Raw genomic sequence first — 17,364 nt, forward strand, 5'->3', positions numbered from 1 at the left:
GGGTCTTATAAAGGGGAAAACAAATGATCAGAAGATTAAGCGCCCCACCCAACTCCCTTTTGGAATTTAGAAGCAGTCCCGGCTCTCAAACCTGACTCTGAATGCAGTGCTCTTCCCACTAGAGCAGACTGCTGCTTTCATTGTAAAAATGAAAATAAGACTAATACTACTAATAATGATCCCATGTAATTGTAGAGAGCATTGCTGTTTCCTAGGCATTCTCATGTGTATCTGGTGACTCACCCACTCAATCCATAGGGTCTGTTAGGACAAGGACTGTCTTGGGGCAGCGGTTACAGACACACAGACAGCCCAGTGCTCAAAATATATTAGTTGGATGGGATCATAATATTGAAGCAGCAACTCTGAGACGGTGGCAGGATGAAGTCCCCACCCCACCCCAGTACTTGCCCAGTTTGCCTGGCTGGGGGCAGCAGCGCCCCCATTCCTCCCTCCATCCCACCAACCATAGGAGGCCATGGTCTCACACAAGAGGGCTCTGTCTTCCTTTGACTGACACATGGGCCAGGTGCTTACAGGGCAACCCTGACACTCAAGCAAACCGCCACTGGCAACTATGTCAAGGGAGGGTTCGGACTCTATAACCACCCTTTGGTCTTACCAAACCAGCCCTGCAGCGCTTTGGGTTATACACAACCAGACGGACCACAGCCACCAACGCACAGTGCAGTTCAACGCAAAGAGCATTAGTTTGAGAGTAAAGAGCTGTCGGGAGGTGCTGGTGAGTGGCTCTGACACTAACTCGCTGTGTGACCTTGACCAACTCACTTAGCCTCTCTGGGCCTTAGTTATCCATTTGTGCGATAAGGGGTGGGTGTTTACCCTGCATCCTGGCACAGCCGTTTCGAAGACAGAGATGCAGAATGGTTAAGAGAAAGCTTTACGAACCATAAAGAGCACGTGTTGAGGATTAAAATCCTCCAAGTGTTTATTACTGTGTCACATACCACCCAACTCCAAATGGCCTGAACCTCCCAAGCAGGCTCCAGTGAAAGAAGACAACAGCCAGGCTTTCTGGGTGGATTTAAATGGGCCTCACATGCCAATGGGCTGTGCCTCTCGAGCCCCTCCAGAGCCTTGAGCTCTGTGGACTGAATGCCCACGCTCCTGGCAGACCGCCACCTTCTGAGATGATTCTGCCTGCCCCAGGGACCCTGCCTGCCTTGCCATGCAGCCTCTGAAAACCACGGCCACCGCACACCACACACTCCGTACAATCTGTCACCCCGTGTGCGCCCATCAAATCCTTCGGTGACCAGAAAAAAAAAAAAAATCAGTGGATGAAATTCCCAGTTCAGAAATTCCCAGTCACACTGTTTTAGGGCTGAACTTACTTCTTAAAAGGCAGTTCTAATTAGAGTGACATTTTGTCCACTGTGGTTCTTAGTTATGAAAATAATGAGCTATGAAATTCCAATTTATTGTTGACAACTTAAACGGCCAGGCACCGGAGCGGCGCGTAACTTCTGAGTGCCACTCTACCTAGTGACAAATCTATTTGGGGCTTTGAGAGGCTGCTGGCTGGGCCTGAGAGGGTCCCTGATTCCTCGGTCTCCAGGGAAGATGCGGAAAACTCCTGGCTACCAGAACAGGAGGACCCGGCCTCAAGATGCCCCTTCTGAGAAAGGTTCAGCATCTTGCCCTGAGAGGACGTGAAATAGCAAAGCAAAATGTCTGCTCAGCAAAGACATCTCAGCGAAACAAAGGAAGGGCCTCTTTCTCTCTCTCTCCACCTCTGTACAAGAAGATAGCTAAGATCCCCTCGGCTCTCCAAGTCTGACACTGAGATGGTTGAAAATATTTCTCTTCTCTTATTCTCTTTCTAGCCTGTTTTCATTTCTCTTCCCATCTCTCATTCTCTCTCTCTCTCTCTTTTTTTTTTTTCATCTCTTCTCAGTTTTCCTTTTTCTCTTTCTCTTTCTCTAGATCCCTCTCCTCTGGTATTCTTCTTCAACTCTCACGCTCATCCTAAAGCCACCATCTAATAAGAACACCTGGCCAATGCCCTGCCTCCTCCTTGAACTCTGGTTGGGGCTCCTTTGCTGCTGTGTGCCCCACAGGAGTGGAGCCCAAAACCTCCACGGCTGAGATGCCCCAGGATGGGCAGCAGCAGGAGGCATAAACACAAGCATACGGTCCCTAAAGGAGCGGCCAGAGCCCCTGTCCCTGAAAGTTCTTTTCTTAGCCTTCAGCAAGCCTCCTCCAGGTTAAAAACTGTTGTTCCCTCCACCGGAGAGGATTTCGTAAGATCCGGCAGATGGAAGGGAAAGAGTAAGCAGAAAGTCATGATGGCAAGGACATACTTCAAAATATTTATTCTCTCTTCAGGCATCTGTTCTCAAACCATCATGCAAGCTCCAGGCCCAAGGTTGTTTTCTGACCCGGCAAGAGAAATCCTGAGAGAGCAATGAACAGCTAAACCCAAGAATGTTTCTCTCCACCAGAGCAAACCTATAACAACTTCACATGCCTGGAAACACACTTGTGGCTTTGGTTTGGTTTCATCTGCGTAGTGAGATGCAGACAGTTTCAGAATCCTTGAGGCCTCATTCCCAGCCTGAGTGCTGACTGGGTGGATGGGCCTAAGTCAGTCACTTCGTCCTCTAGATTTGTCTCCTCATCTCAAAACGAGCTTCCCTGAACCATCTCACCCAAAAAAATAAACAGACGCGTTAAGAGGCTGCAGAGCCCTCTGGGAGAATTGCCATTGTTAGTGTTTCACTTGGAGCACATCACTGGGTCAAGTGGCAACTTTCAAATGTCAGATTTGAGAGTTAGTATCTGTTTGTTTGTTTTCCTCTAGTTTAATATATATTTAGGATGCCTGTCACTCTGAAGGAAACAAAACCTATAGAAGCAAAATACTGCGGGGCCCAAAGAATAAAGTAGGTGATAACCCCAGAGTGAAAATGACAGCTGACTTTTAAAAATGGAATGTGCTTTTTGAAAGCATTAAAATGAAGCACTGAAGTCTGGTGGTGTGATTTTAGAACTTGTGGGTTTTCCACCCAGCACTGCTCAGGCCCTGAGCTCGTCTAAGACATGTAGGGGAAATTCCCAAGAACCCCTCACTGCTGGGTTCTTTGGAATAATGCACCAGGCTTTCAGAAAACCTGTCACGCCCTCCTATCTGAGTCACCCCATTCCACAACAGGGGTTTCCCAGGGCCACTTTGAATTGACTGGCCTCGAAAGGGCTCTGCAAATCCCAAAGTGCTATGCGTGTGGGAGAGGTACCACCCTAACTCCCAGGATGACACTGCCACGTTGGACAGCTGCTGTGTCATGCTTTAAGTCATTATTTGAAAAAATCAAGGGAAACCTGAAGCTCCTGCCTTTACCTGCCAAGAATTTTGCTGACACAACCATGGCTGACTCGAAGCTGCCTGGAGATGTCGCAGGGCCTGACACCTTGATGAGCAAGTTCCACTATCCTTTGGCGGACTACATCCGGGAGTGGCCGGCCGTTCACAAAAACCCCCCCAAGCTGATTCACTCCTCCATGTCCTGAAACAGATCAGAAACAAAAGGCAAGGAAAAGGGTGGTTAGAACCAGTCACATAGGAGTAGAAGCGCTGCTTTAAGCACCCGGAGTCCCTCTGATCAGAAATGGCTGCGGGCTGGATTTCTTGAGCCTGGAGTCTGATCGGGCAGGCTAACTGAACACCTCTGGCAGCTTTTTAAAATTAACCTTAGGCTTTGTCCATCTTCAGCCAGTCAGTTGGGCTGTTGATAGCAAGCATCCCCACACTGTGTTTCCCTTAGTTGCTAGCATTCTCTTTGTAATGGTTTTTAACAATGGCATATGTGAAGACCTCACTCTTTACCAGGCACACAACTTATTGCATACATGATGCTGAGGTCAAAGGAAGATCCTAGAGAGAAATTACATTTCACTATATGTGAAATTGAAAGAGATTTTAAAATATGAAACTCCTTTCCTTTTAACAAATACCTTTAAAAGTGAAAAGGACTACTCTAATAAAACTAAATCTCAGGAAAAATATTTTCTTTAAATCAGCAATCTGATTCAAGGGCTAAGGACTTGAAAAAAAAAATTGAATACTATTTGCAGAGTATGGAGACAAAACCCAACCACTGCCTTCATAAAAACCCTTTCTTGAAGAAGGTGAGGCTCATACCTCAATAAAGATGGAGAAAAAAAGAAACAAAAAAGGTGAGGCTGACCATGTACCCTCTCAGAGCACACAAAAGAAGTGGGTCAAAGGATCACATTTCACTCGGATGCATCAGGATTTGTTATGAAGGAGTTTCCCTGGAATTTTTGGAATGTTTTGCAATTGACAAGCAGATTTAAGTTGGTTCAGGGAAAATAAAGAAGGCCAAGAAGGTTTCGGAGTCCCAGGTTTTACAAGGGCTCTGGGATGGATTTTAAGAGTCTAGGAAAGTATCTCCTCCACCCATTAAGCTCCCTTCTCTTATATCAAGGTCCATCTGGAAGGAAACAGGGATCCAAGTAAATGAAGAGCCAACCCAGTAAGCACAGAGTGATCCAGCGTAGCAAATCATTGACCTTGTAGCTGTTAATCAGCCACTAACTGACGTTGCTAAGAACTGTCAAAAGCCAAAAGCCAAGTGCAAGCATTTACCAATGCTGCTGGCAGCTCAGAGACCACGGAGAAAATCTCCTCCTAAACTGGGACTTGCCCAGGACTGGACTATAGCGGAGAAGGCAGGGCATCTCTGAGGTCTCACACACACACACACACACACACACACACACACACACACTCCAACTCTAAAACATAAAATAGCCACCTCATCTCAGCTATTCTCCCCAGCGCTCAACTAATATCCAGATTCATGAACAATATCTGAAATAGAGGGGAAAAACTCCCAACAACATAATCTATTTCCTAAAAACAGCCAAAGCAATTCACTAAAGTTTCCCATGAGCGTCCGCATTGACTATTTCCTCAAATTTCCAAGCTCAGGCTGATTTCAAGGAAAAAAACAATTTTATAGATAACAACAGTACTTAATTCTAGTTCTAAGCTGAATTTCTCTCTGATTTTCAAAATGCACTTTCATCAGTTTGGATCGTTCTAAAACACTCCGGACATAAAAAGGAAAACCATCCCGAAGAGAATTTTGCAGTTAGGAACACAACTGCATAGTTCACCTGAAACAGAAAGACTGTGGTCAAGGATCTTAAGAAAGCTTTGTTCTGGGGTTGGGAGCACCTAATAAAAAAGGGTTGTATGGATCTTTCAATAACAGGCTGGATTTAAGAAGAGAGTAAATTCAAAATTGGTACAAACTCCATCCGAGAGGAGGAAAAGGAAGCTAAAATCACCTGGCACCCTTTTGGGATAACCTATTGGTCCAGGCATTTGGGCCATCTGCAATGGCCTGTTCCTCGTACTACTGGCATTTGAAATCTTCTGCCCAAAACACAGTGGCAACTTTCAGAGGACTTATGTTCCCAAAGCAGTCCTGCAGGACATTTGTGAGCTTTGGAGACCCTTTGGATCATGGGGGAAAAATCCCCAAAAGTCAGACACTCTAGGTGACAGCAGGTCCCCACATTCCCTAGGTGTGACCACAAAGATCAAGCTAGCAATGCTCTTGCAGAGTCTGATCCGCATGTCCACAGCTGACACCAGACCTAGGATGACTGGGGAGCTTCCTACCTCCCTCAACGTCTGGTCCTCTTTACCTCTGTCCTAGTCCTGTCTAATATAGCACATCAAGAGTGGTGGATTAGTGATTTAAAACTGTGGTCTGGGAAGGCAATGCCTCCCACTTACCCTAAGATTGGAAATAAGGGAAACCAGAAACCTGAGAGAAGGGAAGAAACCAGGAAAAGAGGTGTGAGGGGAAAGGTACAAAGAGGGGAACCAAATGAGATGAGACAGACAGCAAGGCAAGAGCCTGGAAGGGAAGCCTCAGGTTAGAAACGTAGAGGAGGAAAAAAAAGGAATGGATTGGCCCCAACCGGCAGAGAAAAAGGAAAGAAAGCTGAAGGTGGTGTAGAGTGGGAGGCAAAAAGAGAGATGAGAAAACAGAGGAAGTCCAGCAAGGGGGCATTCAGAGAACATGGGACATCTAAGGAGGGGGACCTTTGTTTTCTGGGACCCCAGCTCCAGCCCTATACCTCCTCAGAGAAGCCAAGCTCCAGGCTTTGCTGCCTCTGGGCTCCAGCTGAGCAAAGGCTCAGCTTATGGGAGGTGCTGGGGGAAGAAGTGGACTCAGTGACACTTTTTAGGGCCAAGTAGAATTTACAGAAAGACTGACGCAGAGACAGATGCAAACAAACCAAGGCAAAGACCAGGAAACATATACGCAGATACAAGAGAAACCTAGCCCCTCCCCCACAGGGCAGATCAGCAGGATTTGGGGGGTGGGGGATGGCAGGGGAGAAGGGTTGAATTGCAGATGCCCCTGGGGCCTTTGTGACTCTGGTCTGGAAGGGGCCGGCCTCCACAGATGCTCCTCAGGCCCTGGTAAGGATATGCTGCCCATCAGTAGCCCCCCACCCCACCCCGTCCACACCCCCAAAGATCATGTCTGGTCAAAGGGTCTTGGGGAGAGAGTCTGTGCTGACTCAGTGGTAGTTTGGCCCAGGACTCACAGGGTCATTGAAATTCCTCCTATTGGCACCAAAGAAGATGAATGAAAGGACACACAAACATGCAAACAGGAACACAGGAAAAGGGCAGGGGTGAACTCTGTCTAATGGACTCTAAATGACAGACAGGTGCTGGCACACAGGGACAGTGAGGCCATGGATATAGATGTCCTCGAACAGACAGACAGCACCTCACACTTGCATGTAGCCACCCAGATGTCCACTGCCCGCTCTCTGGAATCTCAGTCCCTCTCTCTCCCCTTTGTGAAGCCTCAAAGACTTGTTCAAGCTGTGTCCATGTGAACTTCCTGTCAGTCCTTTGATCTCTCTGACCAATATCATACTCTGTAAAGTGAGCGTAGCTGAAAGTTTAGAAGACACTCAGGTAGGAGACTGGCCATAAAAGTGCCTTATAACTAGCAACCATAGCTAGGGGGTGAAGGCAAGGGAACTCAGAAGCCCAGCTCCTGCCCCTGCTCCTATACCACCTCCCCAGAGAGGCTGAACCACTTCAGGAGGGGAGAGGGGATGGGAGCTGGGGGAAGAAACTGACCCAGGCCAGGAAGGAAGACTGAGAAGAAGAGACTTGCTCTAAACCCCTACTAACCAAGCAACGTCTCAGGATCTATCGTGCATCCCTCCACCCAATTTCCAATAAAATGAGGCCCCACAGTGGGGCCTACATTGTGCAAGCAAATAGTTTTGGGCATTAGAGCCAAGGGCACTTCCAAAGAAGGCAGCTCTGGAAGCTAGGCGGGCTGGGGCCCAACCCCCACCGTGCTGCAGGGGAGACTGAAAATGGGAGGAGGGAGCACTTTTCAAGGAGGGGGCAGATGATAGCCAGGATGAGGAGGGACAGAGACAGGCATTAGCGGTTGGCTAATCACATCTGGAAGGAGCTGCCTTCTTCACCGTCAAGCACGGCCGAGAGACCAGGTCTGATGCTATCTCCCCAAGAGCCCAGGCAGGACCTTTGGGCCGTCAGGCTCTGCACAGTAGGAAGCAGTGAGGGTCTGCGGATTCCCGAAGGAGGCGAGGATAGAAGTGCAGGGGCCAGCCCTCCCCATTTTGTCCCTCGATGTCTCCTTGGCTGAGCTAAGGGCTTGGTCACCTCTCAGAGTATTGACCTTAAGTCGTTTGCTTTCTGGCTCCCTCCGCGAGATCAGAGCTTCCCTGGCGAGCCGGGCTAAGTCTGCGCAGGAGACGGCTGCTGGGGGCGCTGGGGTCACCGTGGACTGGAAACCGTTTTGTCACAGGCCCCAAATGGTGAGGAATCGTTTGGGTTGGGACCTGAGCAAGCGGCTCCTCTGCGCAAGTCTCCCCATGGCTTTGGTGGATAACCTCGGACTCGGGAAATTGACACAAAGAGAAACCGACTTGCCCGAAGCCAGCCCCTGCCGCCTAGACCAGCATTTCCCTGCTTACCAGGCCATTCGGCCCTCTGGGGCAGAAACGGACATATTCGTCCTGGAAAGCTTGCCTTCTTTCCAGCCGGGTCTCTACTGTCTTTGTTAAATAGGGGACCCAAGGCTAGGTAAGCAGGATCCCAGACTGTCTGAAGGCTTGGGGAGGGCTTCCAGTCAGAGAGCAACTCCCTGACCTGCGGCCCGTGGGGACCTGAGCTGGGGACTCGGCTGGATGCCGCTGAAGCCGAGCGCCTTGCATCGGCCCAGCTCTGCAACGCACAGAAGGGAAACACGATTCGTTCCACTTGGAATTTCCTAGAAACCTCCGAATCTAATCCAGTGTTAACTCACCGTGAGAAGAGCGTTCGTCTCACAGGAGGCTGTGCTAATGGGTGAACTGGCAGATCCTGGCGAGTCAGGCAGCAGGCCAGCCTCACCCTCGCCCAAAATGACCCTTCCCGTCTCCTACACACACAGCGTTTCTCAGAAGGTGAGGGCGCCGGTATGGTGACTAATTGGCTTCTTCTTCTTGATTTTTTTTTTTTTTTTTTTTTTTTAAGGAGAGAAGCCATCATGAGGCACACGTCCTGCTGAGAAGGACTTGATAGTGTCTTTAAGGGTCTCTATGAACTGGCGGCTTCCAAGCAGAAGCTCAGCTCAGGGACCACTACTTCGTTGATCTTTCAAATCCCACTCCTCAACTCCAGTACGCCTTTGGAGCTCTGGACCTGGAGTCCTCGCTTAGCTCTCAACCTCTTCCTCCACACATACAGGCACACAGGCACTGTTGGGGCCCCACTTTCCCTCCAAGCCGCAGTCTTGATCAGCCCCTCGGCTGAAAAAGGCGCCATCCGAGGTGGGCTGTGGGGCGCTGAGATTCAGACTGACCTCTCCCTACAACTTCCTGCTCTCCAATACCCTGGCCCAGAGCCCTCTCCGGGTTCGAGCCAGGATTCTCCTAGCACACAGAGATGTTGCTGCCAGAGCCCAGGAAAGGCGGCAGCTCGCTGCCTACACTACGCGTTGCTGGAGGCGGGATTCCTGGCTCCAGGTGCTCCAGCCCAGTCGACCAGGAGCGTTGTGTCACATCCCCTGCCTGGGAGACATGCAGTTTTCAAACTTGACTGCGCGGCCAGAGAAGTCCTGGGACCTCCCGTCCTTAGAACCTGCCCCGCGGTCCGGTACCCCCAACCCCCGTCCCGGCGGGAGAGTGAGAGAAGCGAGCTCGCCGCCTACTTACTATGCATGGATGCAAACGGGTCGTGCTTACAGTGTATTTCCATCGGGGCGCTCCAGACTGCAGGCCGGCCCAGGCTGCCGCCTCCCGGCGCCAAGGGGCTGCCCAGCGCGGCTAAAGAGCCTCGCCGCCAGGCCGGGGACTGTGCGAGCTGGGCTCAGAAAACACTGCTGGAGCTTCGGGGCCTCTCTCAAAGCCGCCCTGCCGCAGATTGCCGAGAGCTGCGCCTAGAGGCGGGAAACGGAGCTAGTGTAGTCCGGCTGGGAGCGGTGCGCCCAACTCCTGGTGGGTTCCCTCCCAGGTTGGCTCAGGCGGCGGCTCCGCACTCTGCCGGGAGTAGCTGCGGCCAAGGCGCCCGCAGCTTCGGGGGCATATTTTAGGGGCCCGCCTCCGGGACGGCCTGCAGCCCCCACCCCCGGCCTCCTGTTCGAGCGGCTTCAAGGAGGCCTGCGGGACACACAGCCCTTGGCTTCACTCGGGGGACAGCGAGGCCCACGGGCTGCCAGGCTGGTTCCGAGGCCTCGATGCCTCTGGAGTCTTTCCTCGATCCCCCAGTTCCCACCGGATCCTTTCTCTTTCTGCTTCTTTGAGTTTGTGGGGCTCTGACTTGCGGCTTCAATCTCTCCCCACCCGACTCTCCGACGTCTCCGACGAAGTTGCAAAGAACTTCCTCTCTGGCGGCGCTGGGGTCCCGGCGGGTTCCAAGACGCTTTTACGCCACTGACGTTAGGGCCGCGACTCCGGAGCCTCCCGGAGCCTACAGCCCTCAGACCCTGGGACCCACTGCCTTCAAAGTTCCCGCGTCCCCTGCTGCTCCCCCATGGCTGAGACCAGGAATGGGGACAACAGCGACGGTCTTCTCGCCTGAGTATCTGTCTCGCACCCACCAACTATTCGAGCTTCATTTGCCTTCTCCCAGGGGTCTGATTCGACTGTCTTTCAGTTGCCTCTTCCGGGACGGCCGCCGCGCCTGCTCCAGGCATAGAGCGAGGGACAGAGAAGAGAGAGTAAGGTCTCCACCAAGGCCGCCGGGGACTGCCGGTTCTGAGATGCAACGTCTGTCGGCTTTGACTGCCCGCGCTTCCGCCGCCGCCGCCTCCAGCGCTAGCCCTCCGCCTGCTCGGCGCGCACAGTGCGCCACCGCGCCGCCCCGGAGCCGCTTTCAGGACCCGCTGCGTGTGGACAGCGCCGCCCGGGGCTCAGCCTCCCTCCGGGCGGGGGCGGGGGCGGGGCGGGGGCTATCCTGCCAATCACGCTTCATCAAGCCAATCAGAGCTGTGGCAGCCGGCTCTGACCCGAGGCACCGCCGCATTGGCTGAGCAATCGGCGGGCTCCGCCTGATTAGCCGATACCTGGGCAATGAGAGAGAATGGGGGGCGGGGCCCGGGCGGCGGCGCCACGTTCATTGACAAACGCGCGGAGCGAAGGCCTAGTGAAGCGCGGATTGGGGGAGGGGGAAAGGGATCCACACAGTGCCTGGAGAGTCCCGAGGAAGGTCCAGCGGGAGCCTGGCCTCCCCGCCTAGGCACTGGGTCTCTGGGAGGCCCTGAAGGATTGGGGACAGTCAAGGGGAGGGTGGGAGTGAAGGTGGGGAATAGTCTCCAGAAAACATTCAACATACGCACAAAACGGATGTTGGAGGAAAACGAGGAGCTCAGTAGAGATCCACCTTTAAATCTAAGCACCTTTAAATCAGACTCGCAAAGGAAAGGTAGAGTACGCACACCTGCTCCGTTCTGACCTATTTCCTCATCTGAAAAATGGGCAGAGTGGGCTTACCTAGTCTTCAATGAAGGCTCCTTCCAGCAGAAATATTTCATAGTTTTATCAAGCACCTACTAAGTCGATGCCGCCACCTTCTAGTCCATCCTTCTCTCTCGTTCTAACTGAAGGGCCCCCAATTCTAAGCTGAACTTAGGCAGAAACGTAGAGGGGGGAAGTCTTACACTCCTTCAAAGTTAGTGATCAGGTTGCTCCTCAGGGAGAGGTCTCTCTGAGACTTTGGACCACTGAGCCCTGAGCCCTTCTTTCCGGCCTCAGACCAGAAGCTGCCAGACGCTTTGGGGCTAGTGATGCTCGCAGCTGAAGGCTTTTTTCTTCAGGGACGATTCTGCATCTGGAGCAAGGCTTCTTGGGAACTGAATGAACTCAGTCGCTTCCAGTGCTAATGAGAATCTGGACGCCCGACCGGTGGGAGGGTGAATTTAATCTGCTGCAAGGGCCGTGCAAAGCTGATCTAGCGTGCTACTACGCTGCAGCTTTTAGTTGTTGAGAAAACCCGACTTTTCCTCTCCTGGGGAAGTTCTTGCTGCTCTTAAGACAAAATGAATGGATTTCAAGCAGAACCCTTTTGGTCCAGAAGGGTAGGGTCTTTGAGCCGCAAGACTCAGTTTCTCCAGGATGTGAAGCCCTGGGACCACAATCGAAAGAAGTGGACTTTGAAAGGGAAGCATATGACAGCCATTCTACACCTAGGAGGCAATAGTTTTGTGAGTGCCTATGTGTGCAGCAGCCCAACCCTGGCAGAGTCACTAAAGACTTACCCTGTCCCAGCAGATGGGGGAGTGGTCCCAAGACCCACTGCTTCAAATTCATAAGCAATGATCTTATAATATTAAACATAAATCCACCAAAACAAGGGCTCTGAGATGCCTGCTCTGGACCTGGGCTTATAAGGAGGACAGAGCACAGGCTGATCCTGGGAGGACTCCCAGGTCATTCTCTACCTCAGTCTCCCTTCTCTCTACTTCTGCCCAATTTCTCACACTCTGACATGGGGTCAACCCTCAGACCCACTTTCTGTTCCTGTCCTAGGCCCTGTTGCCTCTGGCACTAACACCATCTCCACCCCCTCCAGGGCACAACTGTGAAAAATAGCCCCAGGAAGACCTCTGGGGGACCAGGAGGTTGCAGTATGCAGTGAGGTGGAGTGGCTGTATGACCTCGCCTTTTCTGGAAATCTGCCTGTCCAGATCTTTGACCCTCCACCTTGGAGCAGGAAGATCACATGTTGTAGAGGGACCAGGATGAGTTAGGGTTCTTGAGTTTGCTCCACCCATGGAGCTCAATGGATCAGAAGTGGACTGAAAATTGGACATGGTGGCTCTGCATTTCCAAGAGGTGGGAGTATGGGGAAGCCCTTAGGATACAGCCAGTGACACCTCCACCTCCAGCTCCACTCCAGTTAAGGCCTAGAAACTTGGATTCTAAAGTCTTAGAGCAAAAATAGCCCTGAGCCTATGCCTTCCCCATTTTACAGGTGCAAAACCTGAGGCCAAGATGGGAAGCAAGATGTCTAAGGTCACATAGCAAGTCTAGAGTAGAAGAAGGACTCTGAGCTGGAAAATTCCATCTCAGAAGGGTTTCTCCATTTTTGGAATGGCAGGGTAGTTTTTTTTTTTTTTGGGGGGGGGGATACCCAGCTAGGATATATCCACCATACAAACCAATTTTCCTTCTGATACCAGTATATGGCTTGGACTGAATCCCTGAAGCACAGACAGGGTTGAACAGAACCACATATACTACTCAGACAGGAATATCTTAGATTCCCATTTCACATAGAAGGCTTTCAGCTTCAGGACGGTGTTGGGCAGCCTAACCTAGGCAGTGAGAGCATCCCCCTTTCTCATCTTGTGCTGCACAAGGCAGAGGGAGTTTCCCTCTGGGTAGGGGGTTATTCACAGCTGCCTGAGCATGCCAGCCTCCTGGAACTTCTAACACCAAGAAATGCCATCAGATATTCTGGCCACTTAATCCAGCCTTATAGACCACCAAATGGAGGCCCCCAAAATTACTTGACTATACCAAGATAACACAGTGATTCCTTGACCCAGCCAGGCACTGCACCTCAGTCCTGCCTCTGAAAGCTCACAAGTCTTGGTCCAGGAAAGAGAGGCTATCAGAGAACTGGTCTCCACGCCACTGCACTGAATGAGGTAGGGCATCGCTGTGCGGCGGCACAACAGTCGGGTGGGGGTGGTTTCCTTCCCCAGCAGCAAGACTTTGGGCCAGGACCTGTACTAAGTGGTGGAGACCAGAGATGAATGAAACCCTCAGGGAAGAAATTCAATTTGTGTAAATCAAGTTGCCTTTCAAAGTTTCGCTACTGAAAGAAAGCCCATTGAGAATAATGTTTGAGAAGCCACCTTCAAAGGATGTACTCTGAATACACTCACTCTCCACCATCCCCTCTCACTCCCCCTGGACCAGTCCCTCCAATGCCCAGTGGCAGCATCTGGGGCTTTGGGGCTGCCATAGTGCTCAATGGGTTTGAGATCTGACTCCTGCAGCCAGGTTCAGCCCATTTCCCTGCTCTTGCTTTTGGTAAAACAAGGCCAACAGGGCTCAGATTTCTTGCTCAGCTTGAGAAAGCCAGAGATGCTGAAGCAGTGCTGTCTATACTCGGTGGGTCCTTCCTAACTCTCACTTTAAAGGCATCAAAGATAGAAAGCCACTGAACCTAAGTTACATAGCTAGTTGGGTCAGAGCCCATTCTTGCACGTTTCCTGTACCAGGATCAGAGGTCTGCTCTGCCAGGTCCAAATCTGTTTGCAGGAATTGTTGAAGTGGGAGAAAAAGGGGGAGGATTTATCCAGATTTTTCAAGAACTGTGTACAGTGCCTTCATCAGTGTTTGTTATCATTAGTGTACACCCCAAAGGCCAGTGGCTCTGGGACTACATTTATCTCTCCAAAAGGTGGGTCCCCCTTCTTCTAGAGCTCAGCTTTCCCAAGTGCCTGATGGAGACCCCTGAGATGAGAACTTTCAAGGTTTTGAAAAATGAAGATCCATAGGTAGAGGGTATTATCATTCCACCAGGCTCTTTCCAGAGCTAGGGCAATAGATGGATGCCAAGGTCCATGCAGGCAGTGTTCAGCCTGTGGTCTCCCTGGCCTTGGGTATCCTCAACTCCTACTTCAGCCAACTTGCTTAATTGTCATTTTTTTCCAAGGGGGCAGGGGAATTGGGAGGGCAGTGGGGCTCTATCACCTTTTCCAGCAAAAAATGAGAGGATTAAGGGCAGAAAAATTACCTTCCAGTCCTACTCCCTCCATATCTTCTTCTGTATGACCTCAAAAAAGTCCCTGCCCACCCCCCCACCCCCAGTTTCTCCTTTTTTGGTACCACAAGGAAGAGACCGGGCAGAAACATCCTTAAGTGTCTCCTTGCTCAGTTCTGATCTCACTTGCTCTTGAGCTTACAGCTACCAGGGTATACATGCCTTCCTCATTATCCTGATGGGGAAACAGGTAGAGAGAAGGCACAGAATACAGTTGGGAAGGAAGGAAAGGGCCATTAAAAAGGCCTCGAAATTGGGAGACAGGAGAAGCCCAAGCAAAACCCCCCAAACAAGACCTGGATTCCCCCGGCCTGCCCAGTTTTTTACTTCTCCCTTCTTCCCTTCGCTGGGGCCCCCGGCCGGCCGGCGCTGACTGGCGGAAGTGTAGTGTTACCTGACATAACGCCCTTTCCCGGCAAGGCCCTTACCCATCCTGTCCGTGAAGAGGGGGCGTGGCTCTCCAGATTGTTAAACCCTGGCCAGCCTAGGGGCCCCCAGCCCCACCCAGGCCTGTCTCACAGAGGAATGAAATGCTTTATTGATTAAACGATTATTCAGGCGATTGAACTAATCAAAGTGCCCCATCGACCGCCATGAATTACATTCTTCGTAGACAGCGTGTCAGGAGAGGCAGCCAGGCCAGCCGGGCCGACCTCTCCTGGACCCTCACAGGCCTCTGACCCCATTCCCAACACGTACTTCCCTAGTCCCCAGTGCAGACACCTCTCAAGTCTCACCCACTAAAGGACCCACTACTTTGCCATGGGGAAAGTGGGGCTGGAGCTGAAGGGGTTTTCGGGTTCCCTTTTCCTGAGTCTTCACCCTGGGGAGTCTTCTTCAATTTCTGGTGGCTTAGATTCCTGCCTTCCCTTCTTTTCCATTTTGAGTTTGGAAACACATACGTGCCTAGGGACTTGTCCTGGGTTTGAGATACAAGTTCACCACCCCACCCCCCCCCATTCCGACCTGTATTTAGGGTTGGGGTAGAGGTGGGGGCTCACAGACCCATAGGGCTAGGAGAAGGGGAGTTCTGTCAGGACCTGAAGTGTGTTTGGAAGAGGGTTTAGCACCTTTGGCTTAATGAGTAAAAGAGGCTCTCATACCTGGCTTCTACCTCAGAGCAGACAGAGGCCATCTGCTGCCTGCCACCTTCTCTCAGCCATAAACACACCCTGCAACCCACAGTCTGGGCCGATGGGAGGCACACTATGCCCCGTGCCAGGAAGGCCTCTGTACATACAAATTCAGAGCTGGATGTCCAGTTTGGGCACACACTTGTCCATGCACTTGTGCTCTCCTCATGGCATCCACAAGATAAAACCTGAGCACACAGTACACACACACACACACACACACACACACACACGCAGGCACACACGCACACACCGGTGTCAGAGGCTTCTCTAGGTAAGAGCTAAGGCAAGTTGGGGGTGGGGGTCCCTAGAAATATCATGACATAGGTAGCCTGCCTCTTCTCACTTGCCAAGGTTGTGCCTGCAACAGGAGACCCTTTCATACAAATGGTAGGATCAACAGGACCCATAGAGTGAAGAAGTGTACACTACATACTGAAGGGCTGCACATCTCCATGCCTGTTCTCTCAACAGAATGGAACCTGAGCCTGACTGATGGCACGCTTAGCCCAACAGACCCACACAAGCCCTAGATCCATCTTGCGCCTAGAGGCAGGCACTTTTGTGTACGGTGGCATATATACAGTGAACAGCTGTTGACATCCAAAAAGTGGAGGGGTGGGTGTAATCATCTTATTCTCGCTTCCCAAATCACTTGGGATGTGACGGGTAAACACAGACCCTTAAAGGAGTAGATATACACTCAGACAGTCATCCAAATTATGTATATACCACTCATACACACATGTTCTAGATACTCAAGAGTACCCAGGAATGCAAACTCATAAACACATATTAATACACTCATGAATATAAAGACACACACACAGGCACAAAGGTTCTTCAACACACACTCAAAATTGTTGATAATATCTACACAGGGACACATAAACTGTCACTTCCGCACACTCTGAGCCCCTGTGTAAACACACAGACCCAAACCAACTTTCAGAGCCCCAGAAAAGCACCCACATAAACAATCAGAAATAGAGAAAAACACAGGCAAACTCGCAGACACTTGGACTGATGCAGAAGTGTGTGAACAGACTGATGAAAAGAAACGTGCCGCAGACAGACGCGCAGTCAATCCTTGCGAAAATGAGGCGCACCCCCTCCCCCAGGGCCGAGGAGCTTGTGGAGTAGCGCGGGTCTGGGTCTCTGAGTTAGCGCGTCTAGAGCCGGTATCGCGGTCCTACCTGTCCTGCCGGTCCGAGGAGTCGGGTAATTTTTCTCTAAATCCATTTTGATTTTTCAGAACTTGATGGAATGGACAGGGGGGGAAAGTTTCCACTTTTTTTTGTGCTTCCTTTTTTTTTTCTTTTTCTTTTCTTTTTTTTTTTTCTTTTTTTTTTTTTTTTTTTTTTTTGGTGCCAGGGGCCGCTCACAGGTCGGAATAATTCAAGCCTTCCGCTCCCCCGCCGAGCTGGGGTAGCTGATCACTGAGCTGAAACTAAACGTTTTAGGTGGAAAAAAAGCGTCCGAAGGCACCGTGAAATGATTAAGGAACTAAAGAGCTTCTCGCCATGTGAGATCATGTCCTGTTCTCGCCAACATCACAAGATGTCCCCAGACACGCCGCGCCCCCAGCGTGCCGCCCCGCACTGCCGGCGGCGGTCTGGGAAAGGGTGTCCGCGCTGTGCGGCCCGGCCTGTTCAGCTGGCCAGACGGGGCGGGCCGGGCCGGACCGGGCCGGGCCGGGCCGGAGCAGTGCGGGAGGCCGGGAGAGCAGCAATGCCGCCGCCGCGCCGCCTTGGACTTTTATAGGGGGCTGGGGGGGAGGGAAGGAAGGCTTCAGACAGAGCCCGGCGCTAGCCCGCGCTCTAACGGGAAGAGGCCGACTGTAGGCGAGCCGGGAGCCCTGACCTCGCAGCCGCACCTTCCACCCACCCCTGCGTCTGGGTGTCGCGGCCCTCT

General features: G+C 51.6%; 1 protein-coding gene across 9 annotated transcripts in view; it reads right to left on the bottom strand.

The window, feature by feature from the left end:
* PAX5 (paired box 5) overlaps positions 1-16,996 on the bottom strand; it is a 212,210-nt gene extending 195,214 nt beyond the window's left edge. For 4 of the 9 annotated variants that reach the window (XR_014824167.1, XR_014824178.1, XM_084990046.1 and 1 more), the window contains exons 1-2: positions 9,259-10,467; positions 3,362-3,527 (exon numbers count right to left, since the gene is read on the bottom strand). Coding sequence is in view for 6 of the 9 variants with exons in the window: in XM_084990046.1 (XP_084846172.1) it covers positions 3,362-3,527; positions 9,259-9,301 (209 nt within the window). In the remaining 3 variants the exon portion in view is untranslated. Of the gene's footprint in view, positions 1-3,361; positions 3,528-9,258; positions 10,478-16,646 lie in introns of those variants that run through there. The other 5 variants (XM_084990038.1, XM_003122019.7, XM_084990016.1 and 2 more) reach the window with 5 other exon arrangements.
* Positions 16,997-17,364: the final 368 nt, after the last annotated feature.

Source organism: Sus scrofa, chromosome 1 (assembly GCF_054392235.1).
Source record: "Sus scrofa isolate SSC_HxYL_T2T_F1_AM1 chromosome 1, Sscrofa_HxYL_maternal_Yorkshire_Landrace_v2.0, whole genome shotgun sequence".
Taxonomy (NCBI): Eukaryota; Metazoa; Chordata; class Mammalia; order Artiodactyla; family Suidae; genus Sus; species Sus scrofa.